The following is a 24,387-nucleotide window of genomic DNA, read 5'->3' on the forward strand; positions in this document are numbered from 1 at the left end:
ACTGCTGGCGTACAGCTGCCAAGGGTCCACAGGTTTTAGGCTGGTGGCCTTACAATGAACCCTCTGTAAAGCCCAACAGGTGCAACAGGGTGCAGTACCACCCGCAAGCTCAAGGCAGCAAAACCCCTACAACACAACACAGACGAGCGTAAGCTATAGTTCCAATATTTACTTTCACTTTACATTAGAAACAAGCGTAAATAAAGAGAGCAGATTTGTTGTGTTGTTTATTGCGTCTTAAAACTGCCCCCCCCCCACACACATTTTAATGAAAGCCTAGAACCAAATAAAAATGAAGTCTCTATTGTAGCTGTGTTGGTCTGTATGTGTAGCAGACATATGCTGTAGAGGGAACATTGTCTGGATGACTAAAGGGTCAGACCTCACACCCAGATATCTTAAAATAAACCAGCAAGAGCCAGGGACGGAGACATATTATAATAATGGGGAGGGGGAAAAACAGTTCACTCTTTAATCGACTTTGACATTGGCATTAACCTCTGTGGTGACTCTGACATTGCAGCGATTTCATTTTTACTTTTCATTTTGTTGCCTTTGAGAATTACCTTAAATAGTGCTGTTTTTGTACTGCTGCCATAACAATAATACCTCAGTGAAGTGGAAAACACACTGGCGAGACACAAACAGAGAGAGTAACAAAACCAGAATAGAGTGCAACGTGTGGGCAGACTAATGAAGGGGCAAAACAGAGCAGGACAGCCTGTTCTCAGCGCCTAATGGCAGCTGGCCATGAAAAGCCAACGGACTGTGTCTGCAACGTTGACAGAGAAACAGAGCAAAGTTTCCTAAAAACAAGCTGTGAGGGGAAAACAGGGAGTCAGGAGGACACTGCATGCGGAGCTGTTTATGTAACACACTAGATATACTACATACTTCTGTTAACTGAAATCTTTCATGTTGCATAAATCAACTTGTGAAAAAAATTCCAGCCAACACATGAACGAGTAACTATAAATGCTGCAACGCAACAAATAGCAAAGAATAGAGTTCACCAGTCAACCCTGACAACAACAATGAACAAACAAACTTCAAAAGGCTGAAGAAATGACATGTCGAGATTTTTATTTTCTACATTCACCGGTCCTTTTAGTGGTGAACCACAACTTCAGTACATGAACACTTGGCCTTTGAGAGTGATGTTGCACCATATAAAAAGTGACCAAAACATGTCTACTAGTTCACAAATCATGAAATATTATTAACTAAAATGAGAGAATTACATAATAATATTCAAATTCTAAAACAATAAGCAATTACTAAAAGCTTAAAACTAGGCTGAATAGAGAGGTGTATGAAAGTATGACTGGTGTGTCACGGGGAAATGGAATATTTGAAATTGGTTTTACAGATATGTCCATAAAGCTTGCATATGGCATCATCTGTGTTATTCCTGTCTCTGCTAAACTGAACTCGGTGTGTGTATCAACCTATGAAATACGGATAACATGCTTTACTAATCTGAGCATGAGAACTAGGCTTACAGCATGTCATATGAGAGAAAGCTGAAGTTATCTGCAGTGCAACATTTAGCATTTCACACAAGCCAAACACAAATCCTCTGAAGTGCAGCAAGTCACTTAAATATACAACACACACGTCATTAAAAAACACTTAGGGTGATGTTACCAAATTACCTTCAATATGCATGAGAGCACCTGTGTAACTCTAGACACTTACTCCTGGGAACACTGAAAATGTTGGAAAAATGTGTTTCAGTTCCTGCTGTGATTAACTTAACACATCCGTTTCAGCACAGGAAAATTATTGTGGAGGTCAAGGTTAACTTGGCAGTTGTTGCAATTAAAATGCAAATATTCAGATTTGAGCTGCACGAATCAACTTTAAATATACAGCGATACTTTGTTTTAACAATTCCACTTCTCATTTTCAGAATTCACAATAATTCAACTTTGAAAATGATCTTAGCTTACATGGGTTCACGGATAAGGCACAAGGTAGGTAGTTTACTTACAATCAGAGTCCTCTAACAAAAGGATCACAATTAGTTTAAATTACAATTTAACGAGCTAACAGATTTTACATTGAAGTGATCAAAGCAAAAATCTTTTCAGGCCTTATTAATTCACAGCACACGTAACTGATACAACTTATTATTGTTTCTGAAATGTTCCACTTGTATCAGAGCTGAACATGAAATGCAGAAGTCGTTTGTGTGAAGCTGTTCTGCAAGTTATAAAGGACTGAAATGCAAACAGGAGGAACAGACTTTGCTCCCTTTGTCTTTAGAAGTTGAACATGTTCCCATTCTGATTAACATGAGTGACTGGGCTTTGTCAAGGCACTGATACACATTTAACCTCATGCAAAAACACAATTTTACCCAGTAATTCAATTAACCAAAGAACGTTAGCCGCTGAAATGGTGAAATGATACATTTTGAAAGAAAAAAAAAAATTACATAAACACAAACAGCTAGCACACTTGTTTCACAGTGTCTCCACGTTATTAAAGCTAAATAACTGAAAAATGGGTGTAATGAGCGAGGCAACACGAGATTAATACTTGACTTGTTCCATTACCATTAGCAGCCTGTAATCATCGTATAATGGAATTAAATGTGGTGAGCTTTTGTTGGGTTAAATTGCCTGGAGGCTGGCAGTAATAGTACAGCCCAGTTATTTCACTGCATTTATCTGATTCTTGATACCAACAATGAGCAATTTTCTCCTCCTAGGTTTCTCTCTTGGGTGAGAAAGGAATCCAGATTCCACGTACACAAGTCCAGGTCCAGCAACATGCTGAGAGGAAATGGTGCCTTCTTTCACTTACAGTACAAGTTTATCCACTTCTTGCAGCATGGACCCTCTTCCTCTTAATTGTACTATTCATTTACTCAGACTACTCTATAGTGTCCTCAACTTCGTCCCTTAGTCTATCATCATTGAGTCCTCTCATACTTGCCCAATTTCTTTGGCTCCTTGCTGGGCATGCACCAGTCGTCAGCCTCTGTGGTGGTCTGGTAATGCCGTAGGGCTGACTTGTTGAAAACAGGAAGTCTCTCCACTGACTCTGAGGACAAGGCCTGGTGATACAGGACAGAATGGAACTTATTAGTCTGGACCCATGAATGAGAGTCACGTCCCGGTTGTTTCTCATTGGGCTACAAAGTTCCATCTGTGCCTGATTAAAACTTTTCTAACATGGAACACGTGTTGAGTTGTAACTTGCATCAAGACTCACATTAGTTGTGCATCTGTATTACATAATTACTCTACATCTGCCACCACTCAGTCAATCAAGTATGTGTCGTTGACTGTACATGTCCATGTGAACTTTGCATCAACTTGGCTTTCAGTTATGTTTGACATTGTGTGTGGAGATTGTTCTGTTCTCACCTTCAAGTATATGACAGCTGAGGTACCGTAGCCCTCCATAGAGTACAGCTGCAGATCTCCCTGGAAATACTTGGCATACAGGCGGGAGATGGGCAGGCCATAACCAAAACCAGCCTGACAGAAAAAAAAACAGGTTTACAATATCTTTACAGATTAGGTTGTCTGAGCCAGTTGTTAAAATATCACAACATAAAGAACATAAAGTGGATACTGTAGAGGGCTTGCTTTGTAATAAGATCTTAAATTTATCTTGTGGTTACAGTTTAATCCAGTGAAATGTTGCTGACTGATTTCCTCTTTGAAATAAGATAATCTGCAATCATGCTCAGTCGTGTGGGCCTCTGTTTAGAGCAAGGAGAAATACATCCCAGCGCAAAACAGCACAGCGAGATTTTTACTGAGCTGCATCTCATGTTTAAAAGCTTGTAGCATATTGTGTTCTGACTGAGACAATCATCGACAATGATGACTGAAAAATGTGCAAGAGTGACCAAGTGCAACAGGTTTTGTCTCACCAGAGGTGCATTGCGAGAGTTGTCGACATGGACAGGACTGGGAGCGGTGGAGTACATGTAGCTGAAGAGACGTTCAATCTTCCTCAGAGGGACTCCTCCTCCTCTGTCAGACATCTGAAAATAAGGAGGACAAGAATTCTCTTACTGTTCTGTCTGCAGCCTCACATCCGGTGAACTTGTCACCCCAGAATCTAAGCAATTTGATGCTTTGTGTATCAAGTCATCACAGTTGGTTTTATTTACAGTATATACTAAGGTAATAAGGTCCACATGGACCTGCATACAGTATAACTGATGGCACAAGATGTATTTGTGTACTGAATGGCACTATATGTACGACTTTGTTAATACAGACTTAGAACAATGGTGTGCACAATATTGTCCTTAATGGTGTGTCTTAACTATCAGTGTCCTCATCTACCTTGATGGTCAGGTCCTCAGTGCCCAGAGAAACTCGCACTTTGATCAGGGGCAATGTTGGACTCGTCTCATGGGTCTCTACTGTAGCTCTCATGGCGTTCTGACAGAGAACATGGATTACAAAATAAGTGAGCAGACACATTGTGAAAAGTAGCATAGGTCTGCTTTTCAGGTTTGTTGGTTACTGTACCTTGAAGAGCTCGAACAGCATGTGGTAGAGATGGGATGGCACATAGACAATGTGGAGGGACTGGCCAGGGTTTTTGGCTGTGAATCATTTCATATTATTGATCATAAGAAAAAAAAAAAGATTACATTTATATATTAATATGTTAAAACAAACCTTTTATACAACCAGGTGTGTTACAATGTTGGCTACATTGAGAAAAGAACAAGACATGACAACATCATTCATCATTTGATTATCTAGACCTTATCTGCCAAGAACATGCTGGCCAGGTATGAACACTTTATATCTAAAGCACTGGTATGTCTCCTGACTGATATACAGCATATTGCAACTGAAATAAGTAATGTATCTTGTAAAGAACATATTTTAACATTAACTGCCACATTTAAAAAATGAGTTTTCTACTTACGTAGGTATAACATTTAAGTACATAGATTAGTTTCTCATGTAGTGTACAATTGCAGCTGCAGTAAAAGCCTAAGAAAATCTCAAGCCTATTTCTGTCTTGGTTGTGACTTTCTCTGTAAGTATTAACTGTATGGGTCACACTGAGGAATGTCTAATGCTGATACTGGCTCATGGCAGGCCCAAATGACAGGAAACAGACAAGGAGGGTCTCTGCTAAACCAACAAAGGTTCCGTTGAAATTCATCTTTAGAGTAGAAAATATCCATGTGAAACAAGAAACATCCTAAAATGTGCACACACAGATATCTGCAAATAGAAACATTATTGTTGTTTTATAAGACTTACAATTGACCTCTGTGATCTCCATATCAGGGGAGGTCAAGTAATACTGCTCACACAGCATCTTTGAAGTCTCATAGGCATCTACAAAGTGAAACAAAACAATCTGTGGTTACATTTCAGTGTGAGAAACAAATGACAACTCATGCTGAATGGGAATTTGAGTGAATCAGTTTACACAACATTCACAGGTGGATCTAAAATAGCTACATCCATAATGATAACATCATCTCCCACTGTATATTTACTCTATAGATATTAGCTGACTGTAAAAGTTCAAAGAGTCATGAATCCGTACAGACAGAGGGTGCTGGAAAGCAGATAATACATCCAGTGTGGGTGTGTGTATGTATGTGTGTGTGTATGTGTGTTAAAGGTAAAGAAGATCATTCATTACCTTTTACTACCTCCACAACGTCACAACTGGGGTCAATGCTGCCAATATGTTTGGGATGGGCTGGGTTCACACTGCCGTTGAAGATTAATGCTAGAGGGCAGAACAACAAACACTGCGTGTGATTCAAAAAACAAAGCTGTATCGACATGACAGTCACTTTTCAGATGTATTACTCAATCAGTACAACAGAGGTGCTGCAGAGTAGGTGTTGACTGTGTGGTACTTTTGTTAAAGCAGTAAAATCTTTAACATGACTGAGATCACTTCTTGGTGCTTAATCAGATTTTTAAAAACGTGCTGTGACAGAGCCCCCTCTTCTCGCTGTCAAGAATTTCCAGCATACTGAGTGTAAATCAATGACGTGAGCTGTGAGTGTTAGCAACTGTGTTGATTAACTCACAGTCAATCACATAGTGCTATACTGACTGTGCTGGTTCATGAGCATGCGTGTGGAGATGCGGCTCATGTAGAAGCGGTCCAAGAAGTACTGAACGTTCTGGTTGGTGACGGGGTCCACGCCGAAGGCCTCCTTGTACTCCACCACACCCTGAGCCATGGTGGGCACCACATTGTTGTGCCGGTTCCGGACGTTTACCAAAGTCTGTGTGAAGCTGAGAGCAAAGGCGGTGATGATGAATGTGTTGGTATGTGAGGGTAGGTACAACAGAATATGTGCACATCAGCATAAACATGACTGCTAAACATAGCATAGCATAACATGTTGTACATACATATATAACAGGGCCATAAGATCATTCTCCAATAAACATATCAACACATCTGCTGATATATGTAACAATAACAAAGTTTGCAGTGTCAGGTTGAAAATAGGAAGTTAACAGGTAATTACAGGATTGCTGGATTAGTATTGACAGTTTCTGAATAATCAACAAAGTGGATTGCTAACAGCAACAAAACAACAATAAACACGTTCTTACAGTGTATATAAGCAATGCATACTGGAAAGAGTAAATTACTTACTTTGACAGGACATCCTTATCATCTGGATTTTTCTCTAAAAAATCTACAAGCTCCAACAAACTTTGTGAATACCTGGAGGACATAAAGAAATACAGAAAACTCTCATCTCCGTTTTTTTTTTTTTTTTTTTTTTTACAAAATGAGCTTCAATATGATTAAAAAAACATCTATGGTGATTTCATTTACATCAAACTTCAAAACTACTCTGAGTGGTCAGCATTGAACATTATTTATTTAGACAACTAGAGCAACTGAATAATTAAACATAGAGCATGTTCACATGATTAACAACACTGTCCCTCCTTTAGTTAACTGTAGCTTGTTCAATCACAGACTTTTTATCTAGGCCAGTGGACGAAGAAGACTCAAGTGCTGAGCTCACTGAGTCACATTCTCTCTTGTACTGTCTCGCTGTGGAAAAACTGGGTGAAAGGTGAACGGCAGGGCTGCTATGCTTTCTACGTGCCAGGTTTGTCCCTCAACTGACCTTCAGCTCTTGATTTTGTATTAAGTGCCGCCATGCAAACAGATGTACATCTTATAACAGACTACTTTGCAACATCTGTTTTTGCAAGCTTGCCATGAAACACCGAGATGTCACCTCTCTCCCCTCGTAAACAACATTAACAAAATGATTGATCAACTCTTTTGCAGGAAATGCAAAGAGCTCTGCAGCAGGGGGGAGAGAAAGTCACGGTGCAGGAGGGAGGCTACGTGGCCAAATATAGACACTACTGTGGCGCTTATGAAAACAGTGGGAGTGGGGTAATGACCTCTGTTGTCATATCTTCACGTGACTTGTACACCAAACATAATCAACATGCTAGGGCATGCAGTCTGCAATGTAATACTGTGTTTTAACATGACTGTACTGGGAAGTGGCAACTGCGGTGGAAAAACAAACTCCAAGTAGTGAAAGTACACAGAAACAGGACCTCTGTTTTGGCTTTAGAGAAAAGCCTGCACATATTCTTTGCTGTTTACAGTAGAAGCTGGAGGTAAAAAAAAAAAAGGGGGAGTAAAGTTGAATCCAATATCCAACATTCACTGGTGTAAACTCTATCCCATTCTACAAACACACTCCTGTGCTTAGGTGCACCATCAATGTTTATAGCTTTTCACTCTTTAGATAATGCACTTAGTGAACCTTGAATTGGGTGTGTACATGCAGGGTCACATATGCTGGTTCAGCTCTACCTGTGTGTGTTATAAAGACCTATTACATAAACATAATACAGACATTAAACAGGGACAGGGAGGCTCGTTGGTACATCGGCTAGGGCTGAACAATTTATCAAAAATATTATTGAAATCACAATAAGCAAATAGCACGAGCTGCAATTTCTCGATAAATGTAACAACATACCATTATAAATGAAGCATTGTGGTGGTACAGAGATGCCCAAGTCTACAAATCAGATCCTCCAGACATAAGGGAATGTTCCCTTACATAATTTTTATATTTTTTTCAGTGAAAATTAAATGAAAAAATTACCATTTACACTAAAATTGTAAATCATTATAATCACAATATCGTCACATTAATGTCCTACGTCATGTTCATTTCAATATGATTTTTTTGAATATTGTTAAGTCCTAGCATAGGCCTTATCTAATTCAAAGAAAGATCATAAAAGACGTTCACAGATCCGTGGCATTTAGCTATCTTATGAGTCCACAGAGGACAGGTGGGTGAGGGAGGAAGGGATTTCATGCATCTTTAAACAGAACAGAGTGACCTCATACAACCTCAGACAACCTCAACGGCAATGCTTTCATCCAATCAAATAAGCATGTGACAAGCGCTAAGTTCTCCAAAACTAACACTAGCACAAACTAACACTGCTGCAGAAAGGTGAAGGAAGAGATGTTGGAAAACTAAGATTTCATTAATCCCAGAGATTAGTAACAATGATTGTGGTACAACAGATTATATAGAAAGAGAGGTTTGTTCAGTCTGAAGATCCTACCAGCTGGTGAGGAGCTTAAGGGATGGAGTGCTGAGGAGTTTGTCAGGGAGGAAATCAATTTCCTTCATGATGTTGGCCAGTCTGACAGGAAGCTCCTGACGCAGGAACACAAATGATGTCTTCTCACATGCATTGGCCGAGCCTGCGGTCACATGAGGGACAGAGTCAGGAAAAAAAGAAATGACTGAGTAAGCATCCAACTTCGACCCCATCCTGTAAATCCTCTGAAACAGCAACCTGTCCCAAGCATTGACATTTGAAGGAAATCTGTCAGGGATTATTTGTCTTTCTTTACATGAATCTATTACGCATATGATATGGAAAACCATTAAGAAAATATCAGCATTTCTTATGTTTTTTTGCTGATCTTGTTTGTCATTGCAGGATTCAGTCATCCAAACCAAAGGGGTCATTTTAGATTTTAGGCATAGTAAGAGACACAATCAAACATCTGAGAATCAGATCAGCATATGTCTGCATGTGTATTTTTCTGGTGTTAGCAGCAGTAGTCTGTCAATGACCAGAATAGTGCGAAGTCAGCTGTCACCACACACAAAGAGAATGGGAATGTGAATTGTGCAACAGCAATGTGAGTGTGGGAAAAACACAACATGCACTGTCCAACAAAAATCAATGCTACTCGTAACGCTTACCGAAGTCAATGAATTGCTTCATAGACAAGGGAGAAGGGGAAAACTTGGAAAACCTCTCCACTTGTTTCGGTATCCCAGCTACGGAGCCGTTTTTCAGCAAAAATTGAGCGAACTTCATTTTTCCTGCCCTTCATAGACCCCAAACTGTCAGTGTGTTAGGGAGAAACTGTGCTTTCTTTCTCCAGCACGCTCCAGTTTGACGACTTTTGGCTAGCAAGGCTAAAGCTCGGCGTCGTACAAGAATCCCTCCGTTAAATCAACATCTTTAACGAGGCTGGCTATAACTTCCCCATCACTGTTTTTCTCAGGCAGCTCCCTCGCATCTTGATGAGTGTCCTCCTTCGAAGGCAGTTTACTACACGGAACGTTGTGTGTTGTCTCGGACGAGGCGGAGAGAAGAGATTGACATCAATATCAACCAATGAGCGACAAGATGACGTCGAATCCCTTTCTCAAATGTTGGATCCATACAGGGTTGTGAAATCGCAGAATCTTTTATTACAGCATCCCCTACCGACGAGCTATCCGAAATACTTGTTTATTTTACATATTTGAACGCTTACCGAAATTAGACTTGTCAGTATGTCTAATAACTGCACGGGTCTTCATTACAGACATACCGGAACCAGCCGTTGTAACGACCTTAACTGACTTCACTGGCAGCTGCTTCATTTTCTAGTTAAGTTAAATGTAAATGCTCCGCAGAGTTAAACTCACTAAACTTTCAGCCACGAGTTACAGCATGTTTGCAAGGCTGGAAACACAACAGACGGGCTCTTAACGTTTCAGTCTCCTCATGAAAAGTATCAACATTTGTTTATTTGTTAGTTTATTTGTTAGCACTTCTACAACTGTCCACAAGATGGCGGCGTTGCAAAACCCATGAGTCGATGACACTGCGTGTGTCAAAGGAGGTGGGATTTTGTCTCCTCCTTCTCTACATCATCCCACTCCTCCTAGGGATGTATCGGCGTGCAGTGCACCTGTTTTATGTTGTATTCGGGTCATCGACCGCTGAAATGCTGTGTTTTAATCAGTGTCATCAATAGCCACACGAAAAGGTTGAAACGACCTATTCGGTGGTAGCCGAACGGCCTCGACTCAGTGTGATTCAGGTGGAGGATGTGCTGATTTCCTTCGGGGTGCAGCAGTGAGACAGCATCTTTACCGGGTGACACATCATTATCAATACGAGTGGACAAGGTATGAGTGAAACAATAACAGTACATTATACGGTTATTTGGCATAAGAATATTCCCCCTTTTTTGCCAGCTGACGCTACTCGTTATCAAATTCACTAGCTGTAATATTTATGGTAAGGCCCTAAACGCATTGCCAGAAGTAAATGCTGTTAAAATTTTGATTAGCTAACGTTAGCTGCGAATGCATTTATTTCCTGTTAACCTTAGCCATTTAAAGGGACTATATCAATGTAACTTGTGATCTGTTACGAGGATACTGTGTATGTGTCACTTTTCTTAATGTTGGAAGACATAATGACCTTTGGTTATTTACTCATATTTGTTCCAAATAGCTTTGGTAGACGCTTTTAAACCTCCAGAGTCAAGTCCTTTCGATTCATTTGCTGTGTCTGACAGATGTGACACTGGCCTAATATCCAGCAAGTCAGGGTGCACACTGCTATAAATAGGTAGCCCACCTTTCTGTAACAACTCAGGCATAATGAGCCTGATACAATATCCCAATCATAAGGCTACATTAAGTCTGTTTTCATTCTACTTAAGCTTAGTTATCTTCTTAATTGTGTAGCGGCAATACAATTGTTGCGCTTTTGAACTGTTCCTATAAAATGGTAATGAAATTAGAGTATTGTCATAAACATGGTGAGTTATTTAATAACCATGTTGATTTGACTGGCCTATATACTGCCAACATACACAGAACTAGTTCCTCTGGAATAACTACAAGTGTCAAACAAATATGGAAATCCTTTTCCGCTCACTGTGACCTAGTATTGACAGCTGTTTTGCCAATATCAAGTCCTTATTGATTGGTGAGCCTGCAAGGTTATGGATCTACTGTATATGGCTGTATAACTCAGTGAGTTTTCTGAAGAATCACTTAGGCTCATTGGATGAACTGATACTCCACCATACTGTATTATGTCAAAATGAGACCAGAGCACATTGTGACAGTGTTGTACTATCTCATTCCTGTTTGATCCTCTTGCTTGAAGCCGCCCCCATACGACACCATGTCGGACAAAAGTGACCTAAAAGCAGAGCTTGAGCGCAAGAAGCAGCGCCTCGCCCAAATCAGGGAGGAAAAAAAGAGAAAGGAGGAGGAGAGGAAGAAGAAAGAGGTAAGGAAAAAAGTGAGTAAATTCACACTACTGGCACTCATACTGTATCACTCTCTAGTTTGTATTGTTTGTGTGTTCACTTGTGTTCACACTCCTTGTCAGGCCGTGACACTTAAAAGACTGAGGTGTGTGTCTATGCGTGCATACAAACATCTATGTGTGTGCAGAAGGTTGGTGTTGGAATTTTTAATCAAACTGTGCATGCACACATGCATGTTTTAACTGTAACTCATGATGGGTGAGCTGCGAACCTGTTCTTTAATTCATGATGTGTAAGCTGACATTCCTCTATGTGTCCTGTGCAGACAGAGAGCCAACAGAAGGCAGAGGTGACCCCAGAGGATTCAGACTTAGACCGTAAGCGCAGAGAGACCGAGGCCCTCTTACAGAGTATTGGCATATCACCGGAGCCTCCACTAGGTACATAATACTTTTATACCATAAACAATAAATCAGTCCTTCTCTTGTGATTGTGATGGAAAAGATTTTGTAAATTTTTACTACAGTAAAAATGACCTGGATAGTTCTAAAATTACAGCATTAATTACAGCCATAAACATATGAGAAACGGTTTAATGGTCAGCCTATACTTCATCAGACCTAAGATGCATGCAGTAACCTATGGTACATGTAATTTGGTGAAAATTATCTGTCCAATCCTGCCTTACTGATAAGGAAATGATCAAAAACTAAAGCATGTTATCATCTGTGTTGCCATAACTCTGCATTATATAGTACCTGTGTTTTTATTTTATTTCATTCATTTATTTATAAAAGTAGTACTTTTGTCATATATAATATTTTATCAAGTTTCATCACATTACACTGTCTTTTTTATCCTAAGTTGATTCCATGATTTGTTGCACACATTGTGGTTGGACTGTGCTGAACATTACTTTACTTTGATGTGTAATTATTTTATAACTTCCTTTTATCATCTTTTTCTGTTCCACTGTGTACCTTGAATGTAATATTATTACTTACAATAAGGTATTTGGACATAAATAGCATTTTACTCAGAAATTTGCTGCTCAAAAATGTCTTCCCTTTTACTTGTGCACAAATCACCAGCAAACTTTTGGAAGCACTGTTCTCTAGTGGTCTGAAATTGTAACAACATCCTTAACACCTCAGAACTGGGTCACTGCTTTGCCTGTTATTAGATTAAGTTATTTATAATGCATCTTTAAATACAGCTGAATACAGATTACTAGTACATACAAAATCAACAATGCATTTGATACCCTGCCCTTCCTCTCTTTTCTTTTAAACATTTATTATATTTGTCCATCACTCATTTTACTTTATTGCTTCTCATCCCAATTTTTCGTTGAGCAGTCCATTCTTTGCAGCCTTTAATGTTAGATTCATGTTACTTTCATTATTTAGTCCCGACCCCTGTGTCCCCCTCCAAATCAGTGAGCACACCCAGTGAGACAGGGAGCCAGGACTCAGCTGATGGCGGAGCAGCAGGCAGGTAGGCCAAAATCACACACCTCATACCAGAGTTCAGTGTCTTTCTTGTTGGATGGGTTTCATTCATCTCTCTGTGGTAACTTTGAAAAAATAAGTCATTTTTGTCTTTTTAGTATTAGCCCCTTTTCTGAGGTTTGGGTTAAGAAAAAATATTTTTAAATTCCAAAGCTGGGTAAAATGTCTCAATAATTTCTCACATTCTTATATTAGACAAAAATAAATGTTAGATGCTCATGTAAATGAGATAAGACACTAGGAAACTGTGTACTAGAAGGCACTGCACACGCTCACATACCAGTTCTTTGAGAGATTATAATAATCAGAATGAGGAAGCACAGTCTTTAACTTGAAGGCAAAATGTGGCCTAAATAAGATAATTGTCCTTTTTGACACACATTCTGTCTCTTTTCTTGTCAATTGCACAACAGGTTTAGGTAAGAATAAGTGTCACGATTGGTGAGGTTGTGGTGCCTTGTTAGGTTCTGAATGTGGTATCTGTCATTTGTCATGACATCCAGTGTTTTGATGACCACTGTACAGCTCGTTGCTTCTCATAACTAGCTAGCAGAATTAAGTTAGATATTGAGGTAAGTTTCAGCTGGAGACGTTTTTGCAAAGGATATGTTAGTTTGGAAATACTGAGAGATTCACATAGGTAAAGCAGCCCTTGTGAGGCAGTTAATGGAATATGTTTGGAATATAGAGCCTAAGGGGCATGAACCATACATTTGCAGGTAAGCAGCTGATTTGAGCACAAGTGACAAAATGTAAGGTTGTCACCTTGTGTCACTGTTCTGTAGGGTGCATTCACAGTTCTTACAACACACTCATAACACACCAGACCGGTGCATAAACCAATCATCTTTAAGGTCTGCCCTTGGCTGCTTTGGAGAATTAAACCTGCCGTTGAGAAGGGAGTGGTCATCAAGCGCTTTCCATTTGCTTTTTAATGGTAGCGGACTGTATGGTCAATGTGTGAGGGACGCCCTCAGGGGTCATTAGTGATGTGTTGTTCTGGTATGGCCAGGGGTGGAATTGGGGATGAACAAAGTTCCTAGCAGAAATCAATTCTCTTATATAATACTTTTTGTTTCTTTTGAGCTTGTACCAGATTTGTACAAATTGGTGGGTTAGTTCCAATAAATGGAATGAAAGAGTTTTTCCCCCCAAATCCACCCTGGATGATGGCATGCCATTTTGAGCTTCTCCATTTGTGGCTGTGTATGTGTGTGTCCCTTCTTAGGTCAGGTTTCTCTAAAAACAAGTCCCAAGCACAGAGCACAAGGTAAGCATTTTCATGTCAAACCCAGGAACCCCCCCCCCCCCTACTTTTCTTTAGCAGAGGTTATCCTCATGTGAACACAGAGAGGCACCAAATCGTTGTCAGTGGTCTTACCAATTTGTTCTCATCATTATTTATAAGATCCAAACAGTGCAGTGCCTCTCTTACCTTCATTCCTCCACTCTCCTCTGGTGACTTCCTGTCTGAAGCTGTGTTGTCTCCCTTAATACCAGCCTAAAAGATTGCTGCTTGCATGAGTTGAGCCACAAAAGTCATTTCAGCCTTCACAGAGTTGACAATCAGCTGCTTAAAGTGTCATCGCTGTTACAGTAAAACAGACAGTCTGTCAGGCTAAAGAAATGCTTTGCCACTCTCACCTGGTCCTATGTGGCACCAGCTGAAGGCCTAATGGTCGTGTTCCCTGGCCGTAAAAGGTATCATCAAAAAGTGTATCGGTGTTGGAAGTGTTATCCTTTCACAGCTGGTAGACTTCATCCAACTCGCCATAAAATTCTTTAGGTTTCAGTTTCTCTTTAAACTCCCTGCAAATAAATAATTCTTCCCTCCCCAATGTAAAACAAGCTAGAGCTGCTGAACAACCACAAATGCAATGAATGAGCTCATGGTTTGTCAAACTCATTGATCACGCATGGCAAGTATATTGTCATGTGTGCTGAGCAAGCTAAATCTTTATATACTGATTTATTTTGATTTTAATATGCTGAATGTAAATATGTCCAGTGTGTGTTTAGTTTATGTTGTTCTGTGGGTATGAAATGTAAATCATGTTGCTGAAAACATTGTTCATGATTTTCATGTATTATTTGGCACAGTTTTGCATATGAAATATCAGGACACAGAATGTCACACAAATCTAATCCAACATGCATAAATGACTGGTGTGACTTAAGTAAACATAATGCTAAAATCAGATACTGATTAAAAAATGAATATAAACATTTCAGCAGAGCCGATTTACAAACGTCACCAGGTCATCTTATAGCTTTTCCATTGAAAAGAATGAAACTATTTTCAACTAGATTCCTGGCACAAGACCAAGAACTCTATCACAGAAGATGAGCAGAGATCTTTAAATAAATAGAGGACATTGATTTATAATGAAATATAATGTCTCCCTAGTGTATAGCCCTCCCACGCTATATCCACTTAGCTAAACATTTTTCCATTAACAGTGCCATCTTTGCATGAAATTCGATGGGAATTTCCGTGTTAAGCTGTTCTTTAGATAAGTGGTCTGTGGGTGAGTGTGAGTGTGTGTGCACATACATGTGGTAATATGTGTTGTGGTAATATATGCCAATCATACATGTGTGCCAGTGTTTGTGTATTTGTTACAATGTGTCTGTTTGTAAACATGCATGTCCTCTCTTGCCCCGCCCCCTGTTGGTGACATCAGGACGCTGCAGTGGGACACAGACCCCTCTGTGCTGCAGCTGCAGGCTGATTCTGAGCTCGGGTACATTTTCCTCCTGTCCTCTTGTTCAGTGTCTGACAAAAAAAGAAATAAAGATCAATAGAAAGAAAGCCACTTTATGTGGCACTGCATGGCATGTGCAAAAGATGCTTGATTTTAATTTAATAGTACATTTTAAGGATAAATGTACATGTGAATAGAACCACTTTAATAACACAATCCTCTGATAGCTGAGCTAGTTGTTACAATACACTGATCTGATCTGACACTGATCTCTCTACACTATTTACTTCTGTAAACTTTGGACAAATGGACATATGTTTTAATCTAAAAAGGACAATTTGGGTTTAAGCACAGTATAACCATGCTAATGATAACATCTTGTTTCTGTTACCCAGGCGGAGGATGCAGAGGCTGGGGGCCTCTAAGATCACACAGGTAGACTTCCTTCCCAAAGAGGTGGTCTCTTACAGCAAAGAGACACAGACGCTCACCGCCCACCTGTCTGAAGGTGAATATTTGTGTGTGTGTGTGTGTGTGTGTGTGTGTGTGTGTGTGTGTGTGTGTGTGTGTGTATGTGTGTGTGTGTGTGTGTGTGTGTGTGTGCGTGCGCGTGTGCATGAGTGACTTTCAAGAGTATTCTCTTGACATTCCCTATCATCCATAATTTTTAGAATAAAACAATCTAAGATTCAAACGGTTTTTAGGATCCATGGGGGCACCAAAGGTTACGGGAGGCAACATATGGTTTCACATTGCAATGATTGTTTTCGTTGTGTGGTTGAATCTGATACTCCTTCGGTTAGCTAGTTCACGGCCTGTAAACCTGGAACGATTTAAAGATCTTACAAAGAGAGAGAGAGACAGAGGGGGCAAGGCGTGGAGAAGCTGACAAGTGTCTCCCTGTCAGTTTTTGTGTCTTCAATCACAGAACATCATGCTTTTGACTCCTGGTCATAAGTGGAAACAGGCTGACAGATGAAAGTCACCCTGATGACTTTTGATGGATGTTGGAGAACCGCTGTATGTTTGCGTGTGATGTATCCGCACAGAAGTATATAGCTGTGTGTATGCGTTTTCAAGTTTCAATTTTGCATGTATTAGTTAGCGTTATGTATAGCTGTAGAACCTTCAGACTGTAACATCTACAGAAGAGATGTAGTTATAAAATGTTAAAAAAATTTAAACAGAAAAAGCTGCTATTCACTCCATTATGATTTGTGCTGGGGACAAGAAAAAATGTGTATGCTTGTGCATGTGTGTGGGTTGCTACATGTGTGTTTTAACCATGTGAGGTTATGCGTGCATACATGTGAAAATGTATATGTGTGTATTTGTGTCTCTGCAAGTGGGTGTGCACATATGTGCTGAGCAGCAGTTACTAAATACATCCATATGGTTAGTGCACTGGATTTGGCATAATGTTGGTGATTGCACATCCAAGGGTTATAGATGTGAGTATTTTTCTATTGGAAGAGAAAGACAGTGGAGATTTGGATGGATAACAGTTGGAGTTGTTCCACTAAATTGAACTTCAAGCCTTTGCTCTTATTGCAAATGCAGATATTCCATTCAGAAATGTCATCTTCATGTGTAGGAATGCACATATAAATACTACTCCACCTACACACCCTCTGTCCAAACTGGCTGCCAGGCGTGTGTGTATGTGCACGCACGTGCATTTGTGTATGTATATACATATATATCTCTATATATATAGATATATATGTATATATATGTATATACACACACACTCACACATACACACACACTCACACATGCACACACGCTCCCTATCATCTTCTCTGTCTTCCTTCTTCTACTTGCCAAGACAGCTGGCAGCCATGTGACTGTGAAGGGGTTGTACTTCCTGCTTCCTGTCATTATAATAGATGGTCTGGTGTGGATTCCACCGCCCTCCTCCACCAGCAACCACCACGCACATACACACACGTCTTTCCTGATCAGCATCCAAATGGCCTGCCTCAACTCCCCCCATTTCCTTGACAGACCCAGGAATAGATCCTTTATTCAACAAGTGCACAACCACTGACTCACATACGTGTGCTGGGAGACATACATACGCATATGTGTACACATACATACCAGAATCATAATCAAGTTTTTTAGTCAAGTTTATTTGTGCACACAAGGACTCCTGTTGTCAGATGCTGTAAGTGTACCTACACAGAGCACCAAACCAACAAACACGCACAAATAAACAAATATACAACTGTTACAAACTGCATAGGGCAATTACGCAAAGAGACAAAGACCAACACTTAAACATACAAACAAATAAACATGCAGCAGGTACTGTAGACAGGTCAAATAGTGTGTGTATACATACAAACAAATATACACACTGTGACTGGTTAGCGCCTGTAGCAATGCTATTTGTCGTTCGTTTATTTGGTTTGTTTGTTTTCAGCTTCTAACAGCATGTTCAGGAGGTCCTTCTTTGTGTGTGTGTGTGTGTGCGCGTGTGTGCGTGTGTGGGTGGGTGTAAGTGTATGAGGGAGAACATCTGGGAGCCAGAACAGAGCTGTGGTGGTCTACAGGGAGGTGACCCTGGCCTTAGGAGACCCTCCCTTTGCAGACTACCACAAAGCTTGTGTGTCTGGAGGAAGAAGAAAAGGGGCTGATGGTAGCACCTGCCTGCACTTCTGGCTGTGTTTGTTCAGGCCAGTTCCTGGTGTTGATTACTGAACCCAATATGCACGTAACACACATCTCGTTTTCAGGTTGCAGCTACAAGTTGTGCACACAATTAGGTATATTTAGTTATTTATAACTGTAAATATTTAAAAATGTGGAATGCTAAACCTAAGTGGGGTCATGAAATGATTCATGCTCAATAAAATGCTATTGACTGTGAGGTTGGACACCTGTGTACCCTCAGAAGTCAATCTAACAGTCTTGTTTGAGCTTCAAACGCAGGGTTGTGGTCCGTTCATATACTTTTGCGTGTGTTACTTAAATACATCTCTGTAGACTGTCAGAGCGTGCGTTGTTTTGTCAAACTGTTCTGTGTAGCCTGTAGCCTGCAACAAAAACATATACTGTACAGAAAGAAAAGAAAGAGTGGGATCAAGTAGGGAAGAAACCCAGCTGCAGGCTGCACTGATGTCTTAATGACGGTGGTGTGCCCCAGCACTGTGTAAAGCTCTATGGTTAGACTTCTAGTTGTTTGGATATGTATACAGTATGTTTGTAAACCTATGTGTGTGGCTGACCTCTGGCCTGTCAAACAGAGAAGACAAATATCCAACAAGAATTAGTTACAGTATGGAATAATCATCATATAAAATGTCATATTCTCATGACCAAAAATATCATATCTAATTATTGCCACACATTTTTAAAGGCCACATCTGGCCAACTGGTGCTTTTTTTTTGCAGATGTGTTTCCTATGACTAGAATTATTGTTATCCCTATCAAATGTTATTAGGGTCTGGATATATTAGATGGTTCCTAATGTGGGAAATAGTTTCACATTCTAACTGTAATATTGAAATTGTGGCATGAGTGTGTGTGTGAAAGGAAGGATAAGTGAAGTCTCATCGTAATCACTTTAAACAATCATTGCCGGATGACTCAGGGATTCTCTCATGGGCTCTTCTCCTCATGAACTTCTGACCTCCCCAGTTCTCATATCTGCCCTGATGCCAGGGGTGGCTGGCTGCGTGTGTGTAAGACGTGAGTAAGCTCTGTAGGAGTCTGTCTGTGTGTGTGTGTGTGTGTGTGTGTGTGTGTGTGTGTGTGTGTGTGTGTGTGTGTGTGTGTGTGTGTGTGTGTATGTGTGTGTTCAAACCTGAATGCAGCTTTATCAAAGTGGATTGATTTGATCTGACTATGTGTCTTTGTGAACACGTGTCTGTCCTTCTACATACAAGTTTGTGTTTTAAAGCTCCCATGTAGTGTGTGTGTGTGTGTGTGTGTGTGTGTGTGTGTGTGTGTGTGTGTGTGACTCTCATTTAAACCAGTTAATGATATGGTTTTTCATTTCCGTGACCAATTTGCCTCCATATAATTGTCATGTGTAGCTGTCTATGTATGTTCCTTTTCCCACTGGCTGTTTAGTGATCCGTCTGTCCCAAGTGTCCATTGTGTCAGGCAATCGGATTAGCCCCAGTCACGGTTGGCTCCAGCTATTTACTGCTATCCTAATGGGTATGAATGGACATGCTTGTCATGAGGGACGGACGCTTTGTCTAAGGACATAGCAGGGAAATAAAGTAAGGCCTAATGTGGTGTATGATAGTAACCTAACCCACTGAGGTCAAACAAAGTGTGTGTGGACTAGTTAGTGTTTCATGCCTCTATCTTGTGTTTAACCAGGATGATGTGTTCTTGAGGAAGGTGATTGAGGTGGCTCTTATTTCAAACTGACTATATGCCTTTCACCCAAAACACAAATTAATGTAAATAAAGACTGAAATTTATGTCAATCGGAAGTCTTAGTTTTAATCACCCTAATTTTTCTGAATATAAGTATTTGTGAACACAAAAAAAGGTTATGGCTAGCAATGTTTTCAATGTGACAGGTGGACGCATCCTCGCATTTGAAGTTACACAATATTTCTGCGTTAACAAAGGGTCAAATAACTGCATGCAAAATGAAACTCCACACAGAATTACCACCCAACTCTGCAGGTCCCCTCAGCTGTATGAAGCATTTTGATGTCAGCTCATTGGTCCTGTTTTTTATGGACCCCAACTTTGCTGTCTCACTGCTCTCATTAGCATAGTTTGTTTCCAGTTCAAACACTACAAAATTGATCCAATAAGCCCACTTTACACTACCTGCCCAGCACCAAATAACAGACAGAATTAGCACCTAGCTATTGAACATGGTGGAGCATTTTACAGCTACAGAGTCAGATATTTCCCTCAGGAGTTGGAGACCAAAAGACAAAACTAAAAGGAGAATGAACATTGGCTTTACAATAGCATAAAACACAATTTCAAATGAATGCTGATGTTTCTTCTGAATCTGCTGGATGTGTGATTGGGCCAAAGATGTTTGCCAAAACAACTTTATAAAGTGATAATATGCCAGTGTTGTGTTCCTAGCTTGTTGTGCTGCTGCCAAGGGGCCAGAAAATCTATTAATGCAGATTTATGGAAATGCAGAAAGGAAATGTTTAATATTAAGTGAAATTAAGTATTTATTATAGAAACACATTAAACTAGAATCTACAGTTGAACAAATTGCTGTTATATCGCTGTAAAGCCAAGCTATCTTTGAATGTTATTATACCATCAGTGTAGTACACTGGTGAAGTGTTTCAGGAGTTTCGCTGACACTGTGAACCCTCTCACATGTCTTCTACTTAACCACAGCAGTTGAAATGTTCCAACTCCATTCTCTTCAAATCTTACAGAAATTGTAGAGCCAAGTTTCAAACACTCTTCACAGGGGAGGAGGAGGTGAGATTTCACTTAGTTCCAGTAAAATGTGGGCAATCTTTCTGTCTCTCTCTTTGTTTCTCCCTGCATCCCTTCTCTGGACCAACCAATCCCACTTGGCCATGAACAGAGTCAATGTCAGTACTCTGACAAACCCACTCTTTTACTTTACTGATCCCAATCTGAAGATAACTATCTGTGTGTGTGTGTGTGTGTGTGTGCGTGTGTGCGTGTGTGCGTGTGTGTGTGCGTGTGTGCGTGTGTGTGCGTGTGTGTGTGTGTGTGTGTGTGTGTGTGTGTGTGTGTGTTGGCAAGTGCAGGAAAGGTCAAGAGGATTGTAGGCATTTTGTGCATGTGTTTGTGCACGTATACATGTGTGCAGGTTGGCATGGCTGTAGTGTCAGCCTGACCCAGTTTGTAGTAAATTGGTTTTGCTCAGTGGAGCCTTAAAAGACCCATAATGGGCCACACTGGAAAGATACCCAAAGAAATAGAGAGAATGTAGAAAAAGGAAAGAAAGATAGAATGTAAAGGGTGAAGAGAAATGTGTGTTCCCTGGAGAATAAACAGAGGAATGGAAGAGAAAGAGCAAGAGAGACACAAGTGGAGGAGAGGCAGGCCACCAAGGGATGTTGCAGCAGTTATGATATTGTAGCCTCAATTGTTTGCAGTCAACCACAAGTAGGCCTTCAGAAATACAACTCTGCATGTGATTGTGAATAATTTGATGTTGCAACTTCGGAAAATCCCTTTGTTAGGGTTAAAAGTTCACAGGGTCAAGAGTGTGTGTTAAAGTTTGTGTGTTTTTAATGCAAAAGAATGTGCATGCACACCCCCCCCCCCCCCGCAGTATTTTCTGGACCATTAGTTTTCAGGGTCTGTACAGCTTGAGTATATAGTTGGTCAGTAATTCACTCCTTAAGTATATTTACTGAAATAAGAGGCTTTCTTTTGACATGTGGTGGACTGGTAATGGCCTCTAATTGCAAGAGAAAAGCCATTTCCAAGCACTAATTTGAAAAGACACACGTTCTTGTAAGTAGGCACACAAACACATAAGCAAACAGATTCATAAATGTAAACGCATATGTGCAGACTAACATACATAGGAATAAACAAGCATATACAGATCCACAGAAATGCACACATATGAACTCCGACGTGGCCACACACACACACACACACACACATGCACATGCGTCACCTGAACTCTGTATAATCCCATAATGGAGCAGTTTAATTTATGAAATGATCCTGACCATTGGCAGCACATTGGTTCAATTACAGTGTTTACTTTTGTGTTTTTTTCCACAAACTCCTAAATATGATTCAACAGGTCCTGAACTGTCTACAATCAACAGTTGTACAAAAATTCTCTTGAAGATTTAATCCAATAGGGGTGGATTTGAAATTGGCACCAAAAGTATTGGAATCCATGTCTGAAACCCATTACTACATGAGTTTAATAGTTTATAGCACTAGATTAAAGCAAGTAAAAACCAAATGTTATTGCTGGATTACATTATTTCCGAATTTCCAATGAGTATGGGACCTTAATACTTTTGGTTACCTATCAAAATGTGTCTGTATCTAACGCTGAAGGTTGTCATTGAATAACTGTTCAGATTTGTAGTCTTGTTTTATGTTTCTTTAGACAGATATTTACTGGTTTTGAATAATATTTTTTCCAATTTTAGACCGTTTTATTTTGGCAAAATTCTAAATTACAGCTGCATGTGTTTAAAGGAAAATTTAATATGTGATAAGCTCTTATCTTCTTTTGTTTAATGAAAAAAAGGTTTTGTAGAAAAAAACATTAATATTGCTCAAAGTAAAGTATTGTTTTCATATTGGTAATAAAACTCTGATATTGTATTGACTTTCCCGTTCACTTGAATGGTGACAGTTTAGTCAGGGGTACTCAAGTCAGCAACTCAGTAAATACAGTAACCGCATGTAAATTGTAGAGTTATGTAAACAGCTTATTGACACCATTTTGTTATGGCATTCGTCATATAACTGTGCCCATGCAGTGTGATGCTTGTTTACTGGAAGACTTGAATGTAGTTGTGTTTTGTCTGGTTTTTCCTACAAGAGAGCATCAAGAAGGAAAGTATTACTGCATTAGGCAGCAGGCTGAGGCTCATACCAAACACTCACAACTCATGAGGTTGAGGTCCTTTAAGTTCCCTCAGCCAATTTACCCTGTGTGTCTGTCTTTGGCCTTTTCGGCAATCCAGTGAAGCAATGATGCATTCAAATAAAAACAGTGAATGTAACACACTCCCGGTCTATACGAAACCGACATGACTGAGGGGTTTGCGGGCAGCCTTCAAGGCCCTGAAGGGAGGAATGTGGTTGCATGAGTGTGTGTTTTACTTGGTTAGGTACTTATATGTTTCTGTATGTGTCTGTGTATGTGCATATATGTGTGCGTAGCCACATATGGAAGTGCTTGTCTCATACATTGTTGTTGTTCCAGCCAGGCGGGTACAACAGGCTGAACAGACCAGAGGGTGTGTGTGTGTGTGTGTGTGTGTGTGTGTGTGTGTGTACGCGTGCGTGTGTGTGTGCGTGCATGTGTGTGCGTGTGAGAATGTGTGTGAAAATGTGTGTGCGTTTCGTAAAGGCACAATTCATGTAGAGAATAACTACAGTGAGCGTATACAGAGGACCCTGAACAAAATGTCCTGAGTTGTTTAACTTTGAATTTGTTCTACTAAAAGTAGATATATGAATTGTCTTTTTATGTTTTGTGACTTCTGCACTTTTGGAAGAGCGATTGCCTCAATGCAGCCGTTTCTAAGGATACAATTTAAACCAATTTATCCCCTTACCCTAACCTTAACTATCACAAATAAATTGCCTCACAACTGTGGCTTCAAACTTCAATTTGTCCACACAATAGAAAGACATGTACTCACGGACACATGCATGCTCATACTTCAGATCAGACTTGGGTTTTGCTATTATGATCTCCCCTCATCTTTTCCCTGCAGACACACATAATTGGCCCATACTTCTCACTTTCTCTCTTCTTAAAACGTCTCTGAGTTCGGCTTTCATCGTCATCAGACTCAAAAGGGCGCAGCTTTCACTCCAGTTTCACTCCTGTTTTGAAATTGATGCAGGGTCCCAAGCGGTTTCTGTCAAAATGGCCATGGCAGTCAAAACCCAGAGATGTTCCTGATATTAGAGAAAAATAATG

The 24,387-nt window shown here is 40.1% G+C and overlaps 2 protein-coding genes across 23 annotated transcripts in view; one reads left to right on the top strand and one right to left on the bottom strand.

The window, feature by feature from the left end:
- Positions 1 to 1,066: 1,066 nt before the first annotated feature.
- Positions 1,067 to 9,612, bottom strand: pdk4 (pyruvate dehydrogenase kinase, isozyme 4). Of its 2 annotated transcripts, XM_056399998.1 has the most exons (11): positions 9,251 to 9,608; positions 8,598 to 8,739; positions 6,628 to 6,699; positions 6,073 to 6,257; positions 5,647 to 5,736; positions 5,256 to 5,333; positions 4,503 to 4,579; positions 4,314 to 4,412; positions 3,893 to 4,006; positions 3,378 to 3,491; positions 1,067 to 3,064 (listed from the first exon to the last, which is right to left on the bottom strand). In XM_056399998.1, the coding sequence occupies exons 1-11, from the start codon at positions 9,366 to 9,368 to the stop codon at positions 2,921 to 2,923; spliced, it is 1,233 nt and encodes a 410-aa protein (XP_056255973.1). In that variant the 5' UTR covers positions 9,369 to 9,608; the 3' UTR covers positions 1,067 to 2,920. The 2 variants fall into 2 exon arrangements, 1 of the variants encoding a protein (XP_056255973.1); XR_008829940.1 differs by lacking the exons at positions 1,067 to 3,064; positions 3,378 to 3,491; positions 3,893 to 4,006; positions 4,314 to 4,412; positions 4,503 to 4,579 and having other exon boundaries at positions 5,294 to 5,333; positions 6,047 to 6,257; positions 9,251 to 9,612.
- A 550-nt stretch (positions 9,613 to 10,162) lies between these two features.
- Positions 10,163 to 24,387, top strand: part of LOC130184154 (cytoplasmic dynein 1 intermediate chain 1) — a 66,403-nt gene continuing 52,178 nt past the window's right edge. The window contains exons 1-7 of one of the 21 annotated variants that reach the window (XM_056399971.1): positions 10,163 to 10,453; positions 11,448 to 11,585; positions 11,879 to 11,993; positions 12,912 to 13,052; positions 14,289 to 14,334; positions 15,749 to 15,808; positions 16,165 to 16,277. In XM_056399971.1, coding sequence (XP_056255946.1) covers positions 11,466 to 11,585; positions 11,879 to 11,993; positions 12,912 to 13,052; positions 14,289 to 14,334; positions 15,749 to 15,808; positions 16,165 to 16,277 — 595 coding nt within the window. In that variant the 5' untranslated portion in view covers positions 10,163 to 10,453; positions 11,448 to 11,465. The remainder of the gene's footprint in view (positions 10,454 to 11,447; positions 11,586 to 11,878; positions 11,994 to 12,911; positions 13,053 to 14,288; positions 14,335 to 15,748; positions 15,809 to 16,164; positions 16,278 to 24,387) is intronic. The other 20 variants (XM_056399970.1, XM_056399972.1, XM_056399973.1 and 17 more) reach the window with 20 other exon arrangements.

Source organism: Seriola aureovittata, chromosome 16 (genome assembly GCF_021018895.1).
Source record: "Seriola aureovittata isolate HTS-2021-v1 ecotype China chromosome 16, ASM2101889v1, whole genome shotgun sequence".
Taxonomy (NCBI): domain Eukaryota; kingdom Metazoa; phylum Chordata; class Actinopteri; order Carangiformes; family Carangidae; genus Seriola; species Seriola aureovittata.